Here is a 22,057-nt window from a genome sequence, read left to right as displayed (position 1 = left end):
GGCTTCTTTCTGTCTTAGACTAGAAGGAAGAATGGACTAGGAATATGTTTCTCTGGAAAAAGCCTTTTTATTCCTTTTCTCTCTCAGAAGATATGTTGTGATATTGTCCTTTTCTATCTTTAAGTCAAATTTTGGTAAATCTTTAGTGTGTTGAGAGAACAAATTGAAGAAGTGTGACCAGATGGTCTGACTTTAGGAGTGAAAGTGAAATATTTTTGTTGGTATCAATATTTTACTCAGCCTTATTCTGAGAGCTGGCTAAAATACGAGGATCTACTGTACTAAGTCATTCCTTTGACATACCAGAATTTACTTGTGCAGACTATTGCTATGTGAAACTGCTGCTTATTTTTTGTAATTCTGTAGTATTATATTATACATTATAGTATTATATATATATTATTTTTACCAGTATTAGTCTCTTAAGCCAAATCAACACAGCGATTAAAAAGTCAAACACCAGAAAAAGTAACCTTTAGTAGTGCTTCCATTGAAGACGTAGGCAAAATTCATACTGGCTTTATGGACCATTGAATTTGTTCCATGATCCTGTGCTTAAATTTTCCCAGTATTAGCTGGTCTGCTAGGTGGCTCATGCTCTGTCTTAAACTGTTCTCTTTGCAGGTGTGAGTTATAACGGGTGCTCTGTGCCTCCTCCACACCAAAGCTTGCATCCCATTCACCAGCGCCACATCACCGTGCCCACCAGCATCCCCCAGCAGCAGGTTTTCGCCCTGGCAGAACCCAAGCGGAAGCCATCCCTCTTCTGGCACACCTTCAACAAACTCACTCCCTTTAAAAAGTGAGAGTGAGATAGGCCAAGGACCTGGGAAAGAATTGATCCAGAGAGGACCCTGGACACACAGTGAAGCTTGTTTGAGCTCTATGAATCTCCCTGGAGATTTTGGAGGGAAAACCTTGATTTCCCTTGAGCCAGAAATACAACCTTCGTCTAAGTGAAGAATGAAGTTCCTCAAGGCTGCTCTGAAGTCAATGTTGCCAAGTGTTAGCATTGCTGATGAAGAGCAGTCTCCCTTCTGTCAAAGACAGCTTGCTGTTATTCTGAAGCAGCAGTATTTGATCTCAGTTATGTTGTAGCAATGATGGAATCATGCAGGTCATTGTAACATTTCATTTTTCTTAACCTTATATTGATGGCCAAATTTAGGACAGGGAGGAATTTCTCCTTTGGGGTATATCAGCAAGGAATCTTAGAAGAGTTTTCTCCTTCCACTTGGAGCAGTGGGCAGAGGCCATTAAAATCCAGTGGAGACATCCCTTGTGCTTAACCAGCTGTTGCAGGATTCAGTAGCCCCCAGTCCTTCCTGTCTTTCCCTATTCAGTTGCCAAATGGCAGAACATCCCGCAAGGCCTTATTGTATTCCAGATTGGAACAAGGAAATTTCATTCTGTCATGTAGAAACATGGACAGAGTGTGAGACAGACTATAAAGGTACATGCATGTATTGCACACTAGTGGGAACAAGAGGAGCCCAGGGCATCTCTGATTACTTTCAGTCACAGCAATATTCTGCACTCATGTAAGCTCTTCAGTATAAAGCTTTTATATCGCTTGTTGCGCACTTCTTCACCTGGGAGACGCTTCTTTATATTTCCAATATTCTTATTTCTCTGTGTAAAAAGGACTTTTTTATTTTCTAATGGAGATAATGTGAATGTACAAAGTCAGAGTTGAGACAGTACATGCTGACTGGTGACTGCTGGCCGTGCTATGTAGTTCTCAGACTTTGTATAGCTTGACTTAGGGAGCAGATGAATGATAATGTAAATATATTGAAGTGGTCTGGATCCGTGATTCTTAGACACAGTCAACTGACAATGGGTTTTGACCAATTATTTCTTCAGAAAGAGTGAAATCCGTACTGGAAGAGACAGAGAAATTGTGTGGACTGGAGATGGATTCTTATCTTGGAATTGTCAGTCTATATCAGAAGGGGAAGAACCTGACTCAATGAAGGCCAGCTTTGGCCAGCATATGCAATACTTGATTTGCATTGCCACAGTTTGCCTATGACATGAAGTTGATTTTGGAGAATAACTTTTTAAAAGTCACCAGGAAGAAACAGGATCTTGATATTTGCAGTACTGATGATTTCTACATGATAGCTCCTGGTAAGGATGTCAAGACTGCTTATAATATGGAAGGAAAGAAAGACTCTGTATGTTTCAGAACTGATTTGCAATGAATGTCTTTACAATACATTACTCTATGCTGCTGATTAGGGGCATTATCTGATAATAAGGGTAGATCCAAGAATGTTCTTTGACAATAGACACAATCATCTTTGTCATGATTCTGTAATGTATGAAGAACAAACAAGGCGCTAGAGGCCAGGCATCTTAACAACAACGTAAAAAAGCCTTATTTTAAACATATATTTGTTTCTGCTACTCGTTACCTCTATATTTTTTTTTTACATCAGTGTTGTGAAGCCCACTAATACTACATTTTGTGATTTGATAACTTTGTGACAACTTCTGCAAAGCCCAGACCTGTGGGTTTGATTTTAAATGGCATCTTTTGACAACTGTACATTTCAAATGCCTTGTGTACATAGCTCAGCAATAATGCAAAGTCTGGTGATGCTCAGCCAAATGTTCATTACACAGTGAACTTCATTGCTTGTCCTTTCCAATGGCGATGGAAGATGACCCAGAACAGTTGAGAACTGGAAATATGCACCGACATGTTCAATAGTCCAGCTTAAACAAAATGCATGGGAAAGTCAGTGGAAAAAAACTAAACCAAACCAAAACTAGTTGGGTTGTATTTTGCTTTTAATGTTTGAAACAAGCCATTTCTGTTCAGATTTTTTTAGAAGATAATTCTAAATGTTCAACTGAAACACGAGGGGCAGAGTTCCAAACGCAGGCATGGATGCGTGCCCTTCCTCTCCAATGAGTAACCCCTTTGTGTTTTCTTACATACCCATTTTTTTGGGTACTCGCCATGCTCATGCCTGCAAACCAAAGTGATACATGTACTGTGGAAGTGGACATGATGTTTTTCATAATCACATTTTGAAAGACTTGTTCTAGATGCAAAAAAAGTTGGACTGCAAGTGGTCACCCAGAAATTTTCCCAGCTGGACCTGAAGACGTTTTTAGATCCACATGTACTTACATATGTGTCTTTGATAAACTCTGCTTCCTTCCACACCTCGGTTCTGTGAAGTGCTGGAGGTTTTGGTATGTATATGCTGACATGTCAGCACCCATGAAGGCTCTTCCCATGTAGTAGTGCTGGTGCCTTAGCCCTAAAAATGAACAGAAATATTTGCATATGGGTTTGGATGCAGCAGTTTGGGTTTGTTGTTTGTTTGTTTTTTCTCAAGCAGTGAATTTCTGAGAGATTAAAAAGAAGATGTTTTATGATGCAAATAACTCAGGACAGTTTTACAAATCGTAGTCTACCTGTAGACATGGTTGTTTTGTAATATTCTGTGTCTTTCTTTGCAATCTGACCTTGCAACAGATTAAGATAAAACATAACAAGAAGACAGGCCAAATTGAGACTACACCTTAATCTTTTCAACAAATAACATTTAAATGAAACCACACAGTTACATTATCCAACAATTATGACAAATATTTACTCGGAGTTCAGCCTGGGTTTAGAGTCTGTGGGAAAAGGAGTTACAAGTGAAATGTAAAAATTTGTATTCTATCAGCTCTTCCCCTGATCCTCCTTCTGATGACAAAACGTGTATATGATCAGTAAGGTATGACGGCAACATCTGTGCTTTTCCTCTCTTTTGCATGCTTGAAGTAACTATAAAAAGTTCTAGGGCAACGACTAAGCACATTTGTGCCTAAAGCACAGCCAGAGCCTTCCCGATGGCCTGCTGAGCATATAACCTCAGATGATGCATGAGATGCAGTAAAATAGAATTGTCCTCAGATGTGTTCCCACTGAGTTAGGAAAATGCTAAACCATAATTGCATCTAACTCAGAGCATTTGATGTATAAAATAATAAGATTGTTTTACAAGTGGCTCTTGCCATGCTAAATTTCACATGGAGTTTTAGTGGTCAGTGTAATAACGGAGTTCAAAGACAGACTACTCAAATGTTCCGCGTTTTAGTTGTCTTTTGAAAATAAGAGAGTTTTGGAGCCAAAGGTCTTTAGCCATAACTAACACCGTACCTTTCTTTGACTGCCTTTCTGCTTTTTTTCTATACGTATGGCATTTGTATGTAGGAGATGCCTTCTGATCGATCTCTAATTTAAAACTACTTGTTGTAAATACTAGGGATGACTTGCATATATGTTTTATTTTGACAAGTGTTTTGTAACATTTTATCTTGCATACATTGCTTTGTGCATCTGTGTGCTGTTACACATATTGTAAATGAAGTGTCCTGGCTACAGTGCAGATGAATTGGCTGTTGACAGCTGAAGTACAATGTATAGGACTGCAGTAGCTTGAAATGCATTTGTTCTGAAGTAACTGCATTACGAGGTTTATTTACTTTTGGAACATTGTTTGTCAATTGAATCTATTTTCTGGAAATAAGTACAAACTTACATTCCCATTATTCTTTTTCTCTTATTGTACATGTTTGAATTAAATAATGTACAAAGCTGAAGTTCCTCAGCTGTGTCTTATAAAACTTTATTGTGCAGTTTTCAAAGCGTTGTGGGCCTTTTTTATTGTCTACAAAACATCCTTTGTGATGCAAAAATGTTTCAACTATCATATTTATTGTTTTAAAGCAAAAATCCTCACACTCTTCTCTCTTGGTTTTCTAGTAACAGCCACAGTACTTCTCATTTTAACAACTACTAAACCTGATTCTGGGATTGAAGTCTTCATTGTTCAAGAAAAACCCATCCTTGTTACTGTCCCAGCCATATGCATCTGCCATCACTGTGCTTCACCATGTCCTGGCAGCCAGCTCCCACAGTACCCCTTAGAAGTAAATGCAAATGCAAATTCTGTATTAATAAAGCTCCTGCTAACAGAGGATGGTGACTTAAGTACTATAGTTTGGGTAAGGAAGATTAAATTTTATTTTCTTTGGAATAAAAGGAAAACCTTTTGAAAGGCTTCAGCTTCACCCAAAGGTGTGTTTCTGTAAATGTGTGCAAGCAGGCTAACCTGCCTGCTCCTCAGAGCAATGGGCAATGCTGATGGAGATTCAACTTGCTGCTCTGATTCAGGGAAGCTTGTCATTTCTGATTATTTGGACAGAGCAGAGGAGCACATCTGAAAGGTCTGTGTGTGTCCTTCCTGCTCAAGTCTGCATCAAGAAATACGTTTGGCTGAGACACAATCAGCTTTAACAAAATAACATACTTTGCTGAAATATTTTCATCAAAAATACTGGCAGAATAGTTGGGTTTGCCAGTTCTTTCCCCATCCTTCCAACGCCCACCTTACCTCTGTTTCTTGGTTCACCCTGAAAGCTGGAGTTTCGAAGGCCTTTGCTGCAGTGGCACGTATGATAAGTGCTCCACTGTGAAGGGCACAGTCTGAGCACTTGGTGAGGAAGATGGGATGTCTGAGAAACATACACTGAGCAAACACTGGAGCAAGATATTGTGATCAATAGGCTTTCTAAGGAGCCTCCTTTCACCATCTGGCCATGGTGAGCTGTTGTGTGTTTTATTTCATGCTTTGGCAGTCAGGTTAAATCCTGTGAATCATCCCATACTGTCAGCTTTTAAGTTCTCTGATAACTGATTCATCAGGTGGAGCTTTAAGTTTGTGCAGAAATAGCACTGCTTGTCTTGGGTTTTTTTCCGGGTTTTTTTGGCTGATTTGGGTTTTTTAGAGGCTGCATGATTATCTGTGCTTAGAAACAGAAAAAAGGGTTTGGGCCTTTTTGTGTTAAAGTACCAAAGGAGGAATGAAAAAGTCTGCAATGGAAAACTGCCCATCATGTAGCCTGTAGGGAAAGCACACAAATATTTAGGGCATTTTTCAATATTTTTTTCAATATTCAATTATTCTAACTAGCTAGAGAACATAAAATTGTGAGAATGTCAGAACTCTGTAAACTGTTAGCACAATATGTGGGGTTCTTTTAATCTCAGATCTGTATGCTAGGTTTAGTTCACTGCAGTCAGAACTGACTTCTGGTTGTCCAGGTGAGTATCTAGGACTGAGAACTCCCATACTGCCAATACTAGACATTTAGATTCTGGTTTAAAAAAAAAACTGTGTGGGTGTGTGGGTGTGGGGGTGGAGGTGTGGGTGTGGGGGTGGGTGGGTGGATGGGTGGGTGTGGGTGTGTGTGTGGGTGTGTTTGTGGTGTGTGTGTGTCACACACTCACACAACACTCAGGAAAGGTTTTACCTGAGTAATTCCAATATTTTAAGTGGGCCACCAGCAATGATGGATGAGGCACTGCAGAGGCAAGGAAAGGGGGGAAGGGGTGTCTGCATCACTGGCATCTACTCGCAGCAAAGTTCAGAAGGGCAAATCTGAGAGGGCAGAGGTTAGCAGAGCAAGGAGTGCCACTGCTCTTAAAGAGCTGAGTTTCACTCAGAAGAGAAACACAAGATAATGTAGGATTTATTGGTTATTTCTCCTAGTGATTTTTGGAAAGCTGAAACTGCTTCAGGGGGAAGGAGGAGCTCCAGGTGCTCCTGAGGGACTTTACTGGCAGAACCAGGCACATGCCAAATTCATCCTTCTGGCACATGGGAAATAAGAAGGCAGAAGGCCCAATACGTGTACAGAAGTGAATTCTCAGTAGGCAGATTCAGTAGGCACAGTTAACCTTCACCTCTACCTATAAGCATAGCCCAGACACAGCAATCAATCAAAAACCCCCTGCATGTCCTGCCTTTCAAATAAAATGGGTTTTAATAGCAAATTATGAACTTCTGCTACTGCATAATTATTTCCGAGCTGTTATTGTGATGAGGCAAGGCATGCTAGAAAGCAGCTGACAGTGATGTTTGTCTTTAAGGCCATTCTTATCGCAGTTTTGATTCTTGGCTAGAAAAGCATCAAACCAGACTTAACTGCAGAGTCCATCAAGGTAGATGTAACTAAAAATGACATCATTCTCAGGATTGGGACAGACAGACTGTGACTACTGTCACTGTTAAATTCACAGCCTCTTTTAGGTCAATTAGTGTGAGTAGCTTGTGGCCTGGGAGGCCCTGTCAGTGCCATGTCCTTAGGAGCCCCACCTGCCCAAGGTGCTGTCCCCTCAGAGCTGCCAGCTCTCCAGCACCCTGCAGCCAGGAAGGGTCCTGGGTGGCAGGATAGATTGCTGAGGGCACAACACTAAGCTGGCAGGGTGGGCTACTTTTCCATGACTCAAAGTTTCAAAGTGTGAGAGGAAGCCAAGGCCAAGCAACCTTAGACAAATTCAGATGGTGTGTAATGGGTAAAGATAAATGGATGGTGTGTTGTGACTCCCATTTTTTCATCTCAATTAGCACAGCTGCGAGGCTACAGAAGTTCATCCAAGTAGGGCAGCTAATTGCTGGTCATTATCCTTCCTTTTCTTCAAAGTACAGTAGATGCAATGTCCCAGACAGAAATTAGGGCACCATAACATTTGCAGTATTTTCCTATTACCACAGGGTGGGAGTGAAGATCTTGGTGAAAACTATTCATTGCTCAGCTGTGCTGATGAGGTATTGTTTGGTGTGCAGCAGAACACACGTGTCATGCCTTTGCAGTGTGAGGGTCCCCTCAGACACTGTTTTCAGTCAATTGCAGCCAGAGAGGTGAATTAAGGACATTTTCCGTAACACATTAACTCCTGTTACTGTGGGTTCTATCCTTCACTGTTTACGATCAGTATTTAAGGAGCAGATATGCTCAGTTGCTTTACTTCCACTAGACCTTAGCAGAAGTTTCAGTATTTTCAAGAAGACACAGTTGAGCATGAAGTTATGGCTTCTTCAAGTGTAGTTACCAATAACATAATTTATAGAACAATAGCTTTGACTGATGCTTGAATGGCTAGATGGAGAACCTGCTAATTACACACAAAATGCTTTCTTTGTTATTCAATTCATTTACTTTAATTCAACTTAATTACTTATTTTCCATAAATGCCTATTATTTGTAACTCCACATTCACAGCATTGTTATTTTTAATTTCTATAGTCTTTTTGTCTCTAATTCTATTGTAAATTGTTTGCTACAGAAACTAACTTTATTACATGGTTTTGCAGCACAATAATGGTATGACACATGCTTTCCGTCCCACAAGCCAACGAAGCTGTCAAAGGCTAACATTTGTTAGGGAGATTTCAGTTTAAACCTCTGTTTTAATTATTGAACAGCTCTCAAAATTAAATCACTGACCTTTGAGAATTTAGTGACCAAACAAGTGCTTGTCCTCAAGGCACATATTTGAAGAGTGCATTCCTTTGCATGAAACTTTTACACTCCGGTTAAAGATGCCTAAGAACACTGGAAATACAGAGTGAATGAGGTAAGACCAAAGATTCTATATATGTGATGATGGTGGCAATGATGATGATGATATTGATGCTGCCAGCTTGTGGTAAAGAGTGCATGTATAGGGGATCAAACTGTCAATTGCTTAGACAAGAAACATTCCCTTAGACAAGTGGGAGTGGGGTTTTGTCTCTGCAGACAAGGATTGTCAGACTTCTCCATGGAGTGCATCATATCCTAACAGCACCATACAGCGCACTTCTTCCTCTTGCACTCCTATGACATCTTCTGACTAGGGCAGCAAATGTTTACATAGCTCACAAGTAGCAAATGTTTAATCTAATTCAACTTTCTTTAGTACCGACCAGCAGCAGAAGAAAAGTGGAATTTTGCTGGTGGGTGATCAAACATCTCTCTGTAGACCATTGGCATAAATCATATTTCCAATAATTGTTGCAAAATGGGGAGCTTTTCTAAAAATAGAATAAAAAGATTAAAGAATGTGAACTAAAAGTAAAGTCTTCCTCTATAAGTGAAAAAATATTTAGATGGAATATTATTAATTATTATTATGTAATTATTCTTATTGAGACCATACTAATCTCTCTCTAGATCTCTCTTGTGTGCATTGTTTCACAAGACAGAAATGATGGTGGAGATTAAACAGAAGACATAATTTCTGTAGCCAATGCAGATTAATATTGAAAAGGAATTAAAGGTATTAAATTCTCATTAATAAAAAAAACTAATTCAAAAGCCAATTATGTAAAGTTTACTCATTCTGGCTATCACTTTTAACTTCAATCACTTTTCAAGCTCTTAACCTATATAATGCCAAGCTTCTGTGCATTAGACATTTATGAATATGAATTCCAAATAAAATGAGCACTAATTTTGTTGCTATTTGAATTTTGTTCCTCAGTTTAATCTCTTCCCATTAATTGTTCTTATACTCACTAAACCAGTTGTGTACAGAATCAAGTATTAATGGTTTTTTGGTAGGCCTATATTAAAAGAAATTATATAGGAGAGACATTCTAATGAAAGGATAAAGGTAATTGGGACTTTTAAGTAGCATAGTTACTTCAGGGGGAAGAACTAGACTTAAAACTTGGTTTTACCCAAAAACTCTCTTACTTGATTTCTCACATCTTTGCCCTTATCACTCTGCTCCAGCTCTGACCTGCTCTGATGTCATTCAACTTATTAACCTAGTAGATGACTAACTCAGTGGAAAAAAAACAAACCAAATAAATCCAAACCAGAAGAAGATGATTGCTTTTTTCAAGGAGAAATGTGAATGCAGAAGTGGGCATTAAGACCTCTGCTTCTTCTTGCCTATGAGCTGTTTGACTGGGACAATCACATCATTGTTCCCATAAAAGGATGTTAGATAGATCCTGGGTTATTAATGGCCAACCCTAATAAAAGGTTGGAGATTAGACAGAAGGTTTTCCTTACACACTCCAAATGGGTAAGGTGCCATTTGTAGGAAGTTTTTGAAATAGAAAAGAGGAAGCTGGAAGGTGCAGACAGGCTTCTGCATGGCTCTGAAAGGGAGCAATGATCTTCTCTTTAGGTATGGATCTGGCTAGAGGAATTTACAAAGAGATTTCTGAATAAGCAGGATGCTTATATGTGATGTAACTCAAACTGCAGCTCAGACAAATAGGGCATTGTTTGAATCCCTGTGTAAGCAAAACCACAGCTTAGAGAAACCAGGCATTGTATAAATCCTTGAGTACAAATGTGGGATCTCAGATCTTAAATGAATCACCCCCCAATACTTGAAATTCTGACTGTTGGTTTGGGCTTAGGATACAGCAAAATTGTTATTAGCACACTTCCAACTGTATACTCCTTGATGTAATTGCTGGGGTGGGGGGTGGGAAGATTAAAAAAAGAAAAAGACCCCTTTTGCCCAAGTGTGGTAGGTGTCCGGAAGATCTTGGGTTGTAATGTGAGAGGTGGAAGGTACAGAAGAGGTGGGCATGGGGTGGAGAGCAAGGAGGTGCTGGTGGTAGCAGATATAAGCACATGGTGTAAACAAGGGGTTGGAATAAAGTATCATCCATAGTGGGTGTGTGGTGATCCTTGTCCCCTCGGCGGAGGGGCTGAGTAATCCATGCGGGCGGCCTGGTGGTGTTGCCGGTGGCGGCAACACCCAAGTTGTCTTTTTATAATGATCTTAAATTTGGGTTAAGTTCAACTAAATCCATGAAGTCTGGATTTTGTTAATGCACTCATGGTTGAAACAGCAGTGTGAAATTCTACAGGATGTTGTTTTCTTGTTTAATGGCTAAAACCTAAGGACATCAAGAGTAGTTCTAAACCTCCTCAGAGCTTTTGTGACCTTCAGCTGCTCACCATCTAGCTGCATCAAAATTTCCTTTGCAGAGTCACTTATGTCCACAACTCATACTGCTTAAGAAAATGTGAAACAGAACTTGATGCTCCAAATCAAAGAGAATTAAGGAATATTTTAAACTGTGTAAAGCTGATTTAATATTTTAAATGTATAATGATTAAATTATTATTTGAAGTAGCATCCAGTAGTCACCAAGACTGTACTTCATGCTTTATAAAGAACTGTAAATGAAGCAAAACAAAGCAATAGACATGGTGAAAACCCACATCCTTTTTTCCTCCTCCTCCCCTCCCCACATTTCCTTCTAAGGCAGACCTAGGGAGATGTATTTTTGCTTTCTTAATTCTTTCAGCCGAAACCAAATAACCTATCGAAACAATGAAAAGCTGGATTATACTGCTGGCTATTGTAGTCAGCACAGCAGAAACACAAAATCAGGACGTCTGCACCCAAGGGTACCCTGGCATCCCTGGCAATCCTGGGCACAATGGCATTCCTGGGCGTGATGGACGTGATGGTTCCAAAGGCGACAAAGGAGACCCAGGTACTCTGTTCAGAATAATTTGTCTCATGTATCAGATGCAATACTGTTATTTCCCGATGTCCTCTGTAGTCACTTTGCACTAACAGGATTACCCTGCCTCTGCGTTCAGAAAACATTTGTCATTTGCTCGTTTGAAGGCAGAATATAGAGACCTAATGGGGTTGGACTAGATGATCTTTCGAAGTCCCTTCCAGCTGTTGAGATTCTGTGATTCTGTGATTCTGTAATGAAAGCGAGATAGCTAATACCACGGATAGGTCGAATCTATGAGAGAAAAACAGACTAAGAAAGACATTATTTTCTATTCTGGGAATATTTTCATGGCTATTTGAAAATTGTAAAGCCCGTAAACCCCCTCCTTTATCTCTAAGATAGCACCTATATTTCTGTAAAGAGCTTCAAGTCCAGTAAAAAAAAACCAAGAACTGGTACCTGTTTGGTGTAATAATTGTGCAGTGGTAAGAAAATATCTTTCTTATCAAATTTTTACAGTTGTAGCACAAGCTTCTGAGTGTGCCTAACTTGCTATAACTCTAGAGTTACTGGAAGGAAGTTCAGTAATAGAGACTATGGAAAGACAGTGTAGGATTCATGCCTGCTCTAAAGGCTATAATAGAGGTTTATCTGTGATATTGAAAACAAAGGGATCTCAGTATTCTAAAACTAATAATTCTCATAGTATTTTAAGCCTCAGGATAACAATCACTCTTGCATCCATGATAGAATATCATGGCCAGGATTGCACAAGGTAATAAAGCTATGGGCATGTGGACACATAGCACTTCATTTGAAGAGTCACAACCCCAGAATGCAAAGCACAGGACAAGTGTAAATCTGCAGCTTCAAATTTGCTCACAAAACTTGTGGGGGAAGTTTTCCCCAATGGGCTTTATGTTAGGTCAGCTATTGTATAGCATTGTGCAGGTGTCACCACAGCTTAGTGCATAAACCTGTCACAAATGTTGTTATTGGGGGTCTGGATAGTTCAACTGCACAAATCAGCTCGGATCAAACTTGTACTTACCAGATAAACCCTTCTACTGAGTACTGATCTGAAGTATTGTGAATCATGGGTCTTTTCAGTGGAGTATGTACTACATAGTCTGAAAGAAATTCACAGAATCACAGAATCTTAAGGGTTGGAAGGGATCTTGAAAGATTTTCTAGTCCACTTAAAATGTGCTGAAGTGTTTTACTGTATCTTTCTCAGTAGGGGAAATGTCTGCCTCTAGCAGAGCGGGTTGCTAAGCCAATGAATCACAGGCTCCAACAGAGAAGTATAAATCACCACAGAAAATGTGTGCTGTGGAATCAGTCTTGAGGGTACACCCTGATGTGAGGTTCTTTGATGGCAATGCTGGCATGAGCCAGGACCCTTTACCAGATCCTTTTTCTACCACTTGACTCTTGTCTCTTACAGAGCACAACTGTTTGTGTGAACTATACAGTGAACTAGATCAGCTGAAAATAATCAGAACTTACAATTCATGCAAGGAAGAGTTATGGTCTGCCCTTTACCACTGAAAGAGAAGTCTACCCACTTCAGTATTTACCTCAGTGATTGCTAAAGATTTACTTTGAACTCTCTTATCTGTAAAATGATTTAGAGTTCTCTGTCAAGCTACCACTTTTACACTCCTTCTTTAGTGCCTTGGCCTGGGTAAAACCAAAACCTTTTACAACCTGGAAACAAGCAAAAACCAAAAATCTATTATTGTCTTAATGGGCACATACAATGAACTGCCTTCTTTTTCTATATGCAAGGGCCCAGGAAAAATGAAAAATCCAGAGCTTACTTCTTTTAATTTATCTTATAAAGGGCTTCACTTTACTCCAGAGAGTTATCACACAGTATCACTGGTTTCTGATAAAGTACAGAACTTTTTTCCCTGTTACGATGATGGTACTGACTATTCTTTGAACAAATTTGATTGACTGTACCATTCTTTATGTTGTATGTTTACATTGTATGTACATACACCTTTGTAGTTAAAGACAGGATATTTAGTTTTGTTCCTTACCAAACCAATGAAGTTCAGCAGATGCTGGACCGGGCTCATTGTGCAAAAAACTCCTACAACTGTTCTCCAGTCTATATGGCTGGAGAACTGCCCTCAGAATATGGTTACATCCAAATTGCCAGTTCTTTTTTCTCCTGTTATGTTCTGGAAGGTATTTGATCACAAACTTTCTGGCCATCTGTGATGCTCTACAAAAATGACTTCTATAATTGCTCTCTTTAGAACAGTGGAAAGTCCGTGTCAGAGCCCTAGATACAGGGATCAGGAGTGTGCATGTCTTTGTCAGCTCTACAGGCAATATTATCCCACTGTAAGGTTTCATCACTATTGGCCAAACCCCTGAAGATGTCTCTTTGAGAAGGGAGTTCACCATTGTTTTACTATGAGGCTTCCTGTCCCTGCAAAGCTTCTTGCTCAACGTGGCTTCCTTCCTGCTGATATCTTCCATGGATGAAGATAACAAGACGAGATTTTCACATTTGTCATCCTGAACAGAGTATAACTCCTCTACATATCTCAACAACCCACCTCTTTGTGTCAAGGATCCCCTCTGTCTGAATAAAGCACTGTCCTCAAAGTTTCTGTGCTTTCTGTCAGTCTCTTCGTAAGATAATATTTTTTACCAGCAGTGGCACTTGCTAAAAATCAAGGATAAGATTGTTCTTTACAGTAGTGCTTGGCCAGACTTGAAGAGGAACAATCAGAGAAGCTTGCATCCCAAGTTTTCTGTTAACTTAACTGTTTGATGGAAATCTATTTTTCTCTTCTGTACTAGGTGAAGCAGGACTTCCTGGCACTCCAGGAAAAGATGGTGCAAATGGAGAGAAAGGTGAACAAGGTCAGAGAAGAAGTATTTCAATTTCTTATTTGTCTATCAACTTTTGCCCTTCTGTTGTGAGCATTGGATGTGTCATACATTCTAGCTGTAGCAAACATAACATAAAGGTTAAAACCCCTTTTTGCCAAAAATAGTAGAGGCTGCAGGCTTGTGCGGACAATACACAAGGAATTTCCCCCTCCAATTATTGCACTGCCTCTGATGCCCTACAGCTTGTTCATTCAGCCTGTTATCCTGCTTTTCCCATCTCTGGTCCTTTTGTCATCTGCTGAGGAAGACATCACATCTGCAGCTTCCTCAGGAAAGTGAGGCTCCTGTAGCTATGTATGCAACTTCAGGGAAAGGGATTTATAAAGAGAATTGTAGAAGACACAAGTTATACATCTTAAAATACAGTAGATCCTGTATACTTCACCTATTTAGCCAACTCTGCATGTGCAGTGTGTCCCCTGTGTTGGATGTACACATGCAGAGTGACCTGTGCATAAAAGCAGGGAGTCAGACATTGTGCAAGTGGCATCACATCACAAATTCAGCACAAATTCAGTACCTTTGGGATGCTGGACTTGGGCATCCTTAGAGTAACTGTACACAGACAATGTATATATCCAAAAGTATGGAAGTCTGCTAAAGAGTGTCCAGATTCTCCAAAATCATGAAGTAGACTCTGAGAAACAACATATGGTGTATGCATTACATAGGAGTATCATAAGCTGCTTTACACCACTTAGACTTTTCTCCAGTGTGTTAGAAACAACCCCAGTCCTGGAAGGAGTGTGAAACATGAGGATACAAATGTTTAAAATTACCAAAGCTACCTTCTTCTCCTGTGTCTTCATCCTGATGGACCTGTGCTGCTTTACCCAGAGGCTCACCATACAATCTCACCTGGTTTCAGATCATTGCTGCTGTTGGATACTCTGAGTTGTAAATTGAGAACAGTAAATTGTAAATACAGTGTTACTCCTAACATCAGAAGTCAGAGGCTCTTATGCAGCTTTTTCCTGAGTGATGGAGTACGTGATTATTAAGGTATCCTTTGTCTAGCAACTCCTAAAATATCCTTCATGTCATGAGACCTTCACCTTCAAACCCTTGTGAAGCAATCAGGGGATTTTCAAAGGCTTTAAGCTTCAGTTCAAGAGTGGATAAAAAATAAATGGAGCATGTGGTAGCAAAAAACAAGGACAAAATCTTCTAAGTTGCACTGTAGTAGCAATCTAGGTAACCCATGCAAAGTTCCCTCACGTAGAAATTAGAGAAACACACGGCAAGCAAGTTCTAGGTGTTCTACAAATAGAAGCTTCCTCTGATTAAATTGTGAATGGCTCCCCTAATTTGTATATTGAAGGCTGAAAACAAATGTCTGGACAAACATTGCTTATGCTTGAGATGTGAGCTGTCATTGCAACCATCAGCCTGCAGATAAATCATATCTCCCTTTCTTTGAGCTTATTTTTGCTGCTCACAGTCACAGCATCCATTTTCTAACACAGTAGTACTTTCTTCAGATGTTATGCTTATCCTGCACTTAAATGTATGAGAAGTTCTATGTATAGTGAGCACAGTGGTGACACACACATACACATATAAGTCTTTGTGCTGAAACTCATATTGTGCCCAGAGGAAAATCACACCCAAACATTTGTTTGTTTGTTTGTTTGTCTTTTATTTAGGAGCCAATGGGACTGTTGAAGAGAAGGGGAACAAAGGAGATAAAGGAGAAAGGGGACGACCTGGGAAACTGGGACCAAAAGGAATTATAGGGTCAGTGGGTTACAAAGGTCAGAAGGGAGAGCTGGGACTGCAAGGACAAAAGGGGTTAAAAGGAGATATTGGGCCCATAGGTCCTAAAGGGACAAAGGGTGAAGTTGGCCATCCTGGAAGAGTTGGTTTCCCAGGGCCGATTGGCCCGACTGGTAATCCAGGTCCTAAAGGTAATATTGGAGATTTGGGGCCACAGGGTAATCCAGGAGTTCAGGGGGAAAGAGGCTTGAAAGGAGACAGAGGAGATAAGGGGAACGCAGGTCCCCCAGCAGTCCTGCCAAGGAGTGCGTTCAGTGTTGGCCTTACCATTGCCACCAAATTTCCCCCCCCGAATCGCCCAATCAGGTTTGACAAGGTGCTGTATAATAGCTTAAATGACTACAACTTAGTTACTGGCAAATTCACCTGCAAACACTCTGGTGTTTACTATTTCACCTACCACATCACTGTCTACTCAAGGAACGTCCGAGTAGCTCTAGTTAAAAATGGCATCAAGATGCTGCACACAGTGGACAGGTATCAGAGTGGAGAGGATCAGGCTTCAGGAGCCACCATCCTCGAGCTACAGGCAGGAGATGAGGTGTGGCTGCAGGCCCACCAAGGGGAGACCTTCAACGGGCTGTTTGCAGACGCTGATGACGATACTACCTTCTCTGGGTTCCTCCTGTTCAGCACCTCTGACCCGCTGGAGCTGCCGCCATCACCTGCCATGTAACTCCGTGTTATCTGGGAATGCTGCTGGTGTCCTTCAGCCCTCCCTAATAAAGCTGTTACCTGCTGGCCAGTTTCTACTGGATTCAACAGAAAACTGAAACCAGCCAGGCAGGTGCTGAAGGCTGGAAGGGAGATGTAGGTGTGCAGGGCACAATGGGACCCGGTAGGCATCTCCCTAAAAGATGAGTAAACATTGTCTTTTTAACTGAAGTCATCGCAGTGGGAAGATGTAGGAGCACATGCCTTGTATCTATAGGAAACCAACTTACCGTGCCCAAGTTTTCCAAGACAGCTACTAAAACAGAGCTCAAAGCTTCAGAGACATACTCAGAAGAGTTTGAATTAAACGCTGCCTTCTCTCAGTCACAAAGTACTAGATGTTTTTTATTAAAGTGTCCTAATGTACTGCTGTCAGGTTTGTTTTTTTAAAACTCAAAATAACATGCACAAACTGTTTTTATGGCTGTAGTCGTAGGGCAGCTGGTTTTGGGAACACTTTCTGCATGAGAGAGGACAACTTTCCAGAATCTGCACTGAAGGGCTTGACTTCCTGTAGTTACAGGGTGTGTACACCAGTTCAGGAGAAATGTTTTAAAAGAAAGTGGGATGACATAAGATTTCAGATCACATGTGGTTCCTTTCCATCTTGTACAAATATTAAGCAGTAGTTACATCTAAGCCAATCTTTCTAGCAGGTGCTATGTGTAGATAGATTTGAAACTTGGTTAGTTTGCAACTAACTACTTCAAAATAATTTAAAAACTTGGAATTAGCGTAGCTATTTTCTCTGCAGGGGTGACTTGCTCTGTGGCACTGAGTTTTGTTGCAGATGAGTGGATTTTACAGCTTTTAAATATGGTTCCATGCTGAAAGTATGAAACGGAGCGAAATGGAGTGACAGGAAGAAATGACATGTGCATTCTCTGACACGGGCACTATTCAATGCCAGTATAAAACATAATGCTGCTTTACTTCAGAAGTAGCCAGTACACAACACACTCTCCAAAATGAAAGATAATCTTTAATCAACATTGAACCTGATATACTAAAGAACTATGAAGAGGTATTTCCTGTGCAATAAAACTTTAATTTCTGTGATTTTTCTCAGATTTTTTTGCTCATTTTTGTTTCCCTTTTCCCCTAGAGTTCAAAAATAGAATGAGTGATGCTGTTAAGTCTTGCTCCCTAACTTAAGCGAATAAAACAAAGACGCCAATTGACATTGTAAAGGGCGGCTGTCAGGAGGATGGAGCCAGGCTTTTCTCAATGATGTCCAATGATAGCACAAGGAGCAATGGGTACAAGTTGGAACACAAGAGGTTCCAAAGAAACAAGAAAAAACTTCACTGTGAAGGTGCCAGAGAACTGGAACAGGTTGCCCAGATGCATTGTGGAGTCTCCTTCTCTGGAGACATTCAAGGCTGACCTGGTTAAGTTCCCGTGTGATTTACTCTAGGTGGTCCTGCTCTGGCAGGGGGGTTGGAGTAGATGATCTTTCAAGGTCCCTTCCAATCCTTAAGATTCTGTGATTCTGTGACATGGGTCATCATCGTACAGTTCAGTGCAAATGCAAGATGGCAACAGGAAGCACGGCTCCCCATCTCCCCTGACATTGCTGGGCAGCCAAGACGGCGTGGGCAAACCGCCACAGTTGTTGAACGCCCGGCGTTGATCGCAAACCCAAACAAACACAGCAGAGGGAGTTTACTCAGGAAAAACGGATGAACTTCTTCACGTCAGCTGAATTAGAGTGAGGGAGATGCAAGGGTAAAAGAGGAAAGGGTTAAGTAAATTGTCCCGGAAAAGGAGATGTTTTCCTACAAGACACAGGCACTGAGTGTAGGCCACGGAGGCATCTGGATACAAAAAAACCCCCTTTTAAATGGCCGTGGGTTACCATTGAAAACACGTGGGAGCAACTTCAGTCGCAAGAGACTCCTCCTTTCAGTCGGAAGCGCTGGGGAGGAACCGACGGAGCCGGGCGGGCGGGCTGAGGGGAGGGAGGGAGAGGGGGGGGGGGCGGGGTGAGGGAACAGAGTGAGGGTACTGGGCTGGCGGACCCAGACAGGGAGGGCGCAAGGGAGCGAGGAAGGCGGGCTGAGAGTAGGCGGGGAGCAGGGAGCTCCGCCTCCCCCCGTGTCGTGCCCGCCGGCGTTGCTCCTCCTTCCCTCGGCCCTGACGCGAGGAGGTCGTGGCCGTGCTGGGAGCGCCCGGGCCTGCTGCCGGGGCCCGCTCCGCGCCGCTCCGCCATGCTGTCCGGCTGCCGGCGGGCGCTGCCCGCGGCGCTGCGCCGGGCGCTGCGGGGCCGGGCGGCGGGGCCGAGCCGCCGGGCCGTCAGCACCAGCTGGTGCCCCGTGGGAGCCGCCTTCGATGCGAAGCAGCAGCAGCAGCTGCGCGGCGGCGCGGCGGGCAGGGAGACGGTGAGCGGCGGCAGGGAAAGGAAGGGTCTGTAAGGGTAGGAGGCAGCCCTGGCTGCGGCAGCCTTGCACATCGCGTCTCTTCTGTGTCACGTTTTATTGTAAAACTCTTAAATCGCTGTGGTGGGGACAGCTGGGCTGTTGCCAGAGCAGCTACATCTTTGTAAGGGCTTGTTTTGATTCTAGTGAACCAAAACATTGTCTTCTGAACGTGCAAGAGTTTGACAATTATGGCCTTGTTTATTGAAAGGTTTACTTAGCACCTCAGTAGAGACCAGATATATATATATATACACACACACGTATATATATGTATCTATATATATACACATATATATATATACACACACACATTGCCCTTTCCACTCTTAGCTCTTGACTAGTTCTGTCTTTTTAAAAAAAAATCTTTCAGTGTCATACCAGTGCAGTTTGGCTGTGCTTCAAAACCAATGCGACTACTGACATCCTGTTGCATGGGTATCATCATGTTCAGTATCATGGGTTCTTGATGTTCAGTTGCTTGTGGCAAAAAAGCATTTGTTTGCTGGGTTGGTGATACTCAGGCTTGTTGATTTATTTTGTTTTAGGGTGAGTCAGGTACATTTGTTAATGGGAGTCCTGGGAATCTAAACAAGTTCCTAAGATGCAGATGTGTACTTTCAGTGTCACAATACATGTAGAATACTTACACATGTAACATTCAGCTATTCCTGCCCTGAGGCCCAGGCTGTTGAAGTTGTTGAACTCTGGGACTAAGGGATTTGGTAAAAACAACTCTGTTTCCATCACTTGTTTGGAAGACTTGTCTTCTGGCTGTCCAGCCTCTGCGAGCATACTGGTCTGAGTCTTGCTCCAGGAAAGAATCCAGTTAACTATTGTGCATTCACCTGGTCTGAGTTCTGGAATTGCTTGGCCCATAGAGAATGTGGGCTGAGACCCCTTTTAACTTCTTCACAAGTGCAGAACATAACTGCTGTCTGTGTCTACCCTGCCCAAGTCAGTGTGTTTTACTCTGCCCTATTGGTCAAGGCCAGGCTTAGTAAGAACTTTTGGCGTAAAGCTGTTGGCACCATAAAGTCTTTCAGTTGTTGCTGATCGTTCCTTTAAGATCTGCTTCCAGTATTTGGGAGTCATTTAATGAGCTGGAGATGACTGTCCTGTTGCCTGCAATCTGTTCATATCTAGGGCTGCTGGTCAACTGATTCACTGTTTTAATACACCTGTTCTCACATTCCTTGATTAGTCCTTTTCTTTCAGAGGTCTGATTTTTTGTTCATTTTGGAAAGTAGATTGACATCCTATGGGTTATCTATTGCCCATTCTTTGGAAGCAAATAAAAAGTGTTTTGAGAAAAGGGTGATATAGGAGGTTGTGGAATGGAAGAGGAGAGATTTTTTTGGGATTTGATGACAAACTTTTAAGGTTTGCTGGTAATAGCCTTAGCTAAAAGAACCTCAGTGACATTTTGCTCAGGGAAATGAAGATGTTTTTGTGTGATACTGGTGTCTTTGATTTTGTTACTACTCTCTACAAAGACAATTATGTGGGGCTATTTTAGTGAAACATCATGATATGCTAGCTAAGACGATTTTGGTAAAGTTCTGTGGTGATGATTCCATCCTGAAACAAAGGGGCACAAGTCGAGGAGGGCTGTAATGATATGTTTTTGTTGTGCTCTGCACCACAGGGTCTGTTTGGTGTTCCGGAACTGAGCTGTCCAGAAGGATTTCAAGAAGCACAGGACAAAGCACTGCAAGAATCAGAACAGCTAGTCCAGAAGGCATGTTCAACACCACCTGGGCCAGAGACAGTAATGATCTTTGATCAGCTTTCAGATGTCTTGTGCAGAGTAGCAGACTTGGTAAGGTACTTTTTTATTATTGTTAAGTCACCTCTGATGTACTACTTTCATGTTTGTATGTTTAAAGATGCAGAGCTTCCAGAGCTCTGTCTAGAAGTGGTTTATTGTCTGTGGTCAAGAATTTTGAGATCTACCATTCATAGAATCATAGAATGGTAGGGGTTGGAAGGGACCTTTAGAGATCATCTAGTCCAACACCCCTGCAGAAGCACCTATTCAGTCAATATTATACAGGATTTTAAATGGGGATTCTAAGAAGTAGAAATCTTAAATGTATAACATTTATAAGGTTGCCTTTTCAATCAAACTGCAGTTCTACTGTTAAACAAAGTCAAGCTTGTTTCTTATACTTTCTGTAAGATCATGCTGAATGTCTTCAGTGTATTCCTAGTCCCTAATTTGGTATCATTTCAAAGCCAGAACCTCTCTGAATACATGTTGGCAGTCATGGAAGGACTTAGCTCCCTAGCCCCCTATTAGCATTTTTCTAGCCTTCTGAACCCCTAAGTATCTGGGGACTTACTAAAAGTCAGTAAATCAAATAAAACTGCTGGTTTGAATCCAAAAGAACTTCTGGGTTTTCTCTTTGAACATATTTCTTCCTACTAGGTAATGATGTCAAAGCAAAATTTGATAGTGTATGCATAAGAGTAAAAACGGTTTGAAAACAAAACCTCTTTGCATGTTTGGTGCTTTCTTCTCAACCAGGAATTGTTTTGAAAATCTTTTGAAGTAACATTGAAATACATAGGAGTATCTCTGTATTGTAAGAATTCACCATGCTAAATGTGGATACACACCATACTATAGATGCCCACTGTTAAACCACTAGTTTAATAGTTGTCAGCATGGTTTCTAATAAGCTTTATTTTCTAGCAGATAAAAAAAGCAAATTCTGCAAATAGATTGGACAGGAATGTTGAAGTCAATGGCAATGTAAATAGAAATACTTGAGTGCAGCTTTGTGAACATTTAGCATTTTTAAATGTCTCTCCCTCCTTGTTTTTGTCTCCTATGTCAGGCTGATTTTGTGAAAATTGCCCACCCTGACTTTGCATTCAGAGAAGCTGCTGAAGAAGCTTGCAGGAACATTGGTACCATGGTAGAGAAGTATGTATTCTTCCTTTTTA

At 41.3% G+C, this 22,057-nt stretch overlaps 3 protein-coding genes across 7 annotated transcripts in view; all 3 read left to right on the top strand.

Annotated features, from left to right (window-relative positions):
• The window catches only part of SPATA13 (spermatogenesis associated 13), a 79,612-nt gene extending 74,973 nt beyond the window's left edge, over positions 1-4,639 (top strand). For all 5 annotated transcript variants that reach the window (XM_061992809.1, XM_061992817.1, XM_061992800.1 and 2 more), the window contains one exon: positions 625-4,639. In XM_061992809.1, the coding sequence (XP_061848793.1) occupies positions 625-806 (182 nt within the window). In that variant the 3' untranslated portion in view covers positions 807-4,639. The remainder of the gene's footprint in view (positions 1-624) is intronic.
• Positions 4,640-11,088: 6,449 nt separating this feature from the next.
• LOC104562532 (complement C1q and tumor necrosis factor-related protein 9A) lies at positions 11,089-16,650 on the top strand. Its single transcript, XM_010208654.2, has 3 exons — positions 11,089-11,309; positions 14,106-14,168; positions 15,845-16,650. The coding sequence occupies exons 1-3, from the start codon at positions 11,144-11,146 to the stop codon at positions 16,648-16,650; spliced, it is 1,035 nt and encodes a 344-aa protein (XP_010206956.2). The 5' UTR covers positions 11,089-11,143.
• Positions 16,651-18,898: 2,248 nt separating this feature from the next.
• MIPEP (mitochondrial intermediate peptidase) overlaps positions 18,899-22,057 on the top strand; it is a 70,272-nt gene continuing 67,113 nt past the window's right edge. Inside the window, exons 1-3 of the mRNA XM_061992778.1 lie at positions 18,899-19,069; positions 20,754-20,927; positions 21,949-22,037. Of these exons, the coding sequence (XP_061848762.1) occupies positions 18,899-19,069; positions 20,754-20,927; positions 21,949-22,037 (434 nt within the window). The remainder of the gene's footprint in view (positions 19,070-20,753; positions 20,928-21,948; positions 22,038-22,057) is intronic.

The sequence above is a fragment of the Colius striatus genome, chromosome 1, assembly GCF_028858725.1.
Source record: "Colius striatus isolate bColStr4 chromosome 1, bColStr4.1.hap1, whole genome shotgun sequence".
Lineage (NCBI taxonomy): Eukaryota > Metazoa > Chordata > Aves > Coliiformes > Coliidae > Colius > Colius striatus.
The sequence above is the reverse complement of the archived record's forward strand: the minus strand, read 5'-3'. Positions and strand labels throughout refer to the sequence as shown.

What these genes read in the sequence shown, in the direction of transcription:
- LOC104562532 (XM_010208654.2), top strand. Translation starts at nt 11,144, where the DNA reads ATGAAAAGCTGGATTATACTGCTGGCTATTGTAGTCAGCACAGCAGAA. An exon ending in AGGCGACAAAGGAGACCCAG is followed by an intron (nt 11,310 to 14,105) that starts GTACTCTGTTCA and finishes CTTCTGTACTAG; the next exon opens with GTGAAGCAGGACTTCCTGGC. An exon ending in TGGAGAGAAAGGTGAACAAG is followed by an intron (nt 14,169 to 15,844) that starts GTCAGAGAAGAA and finishes TCTTTTATTTAG; the next exon opens with GAGCCAATGGGACTGTTGAA.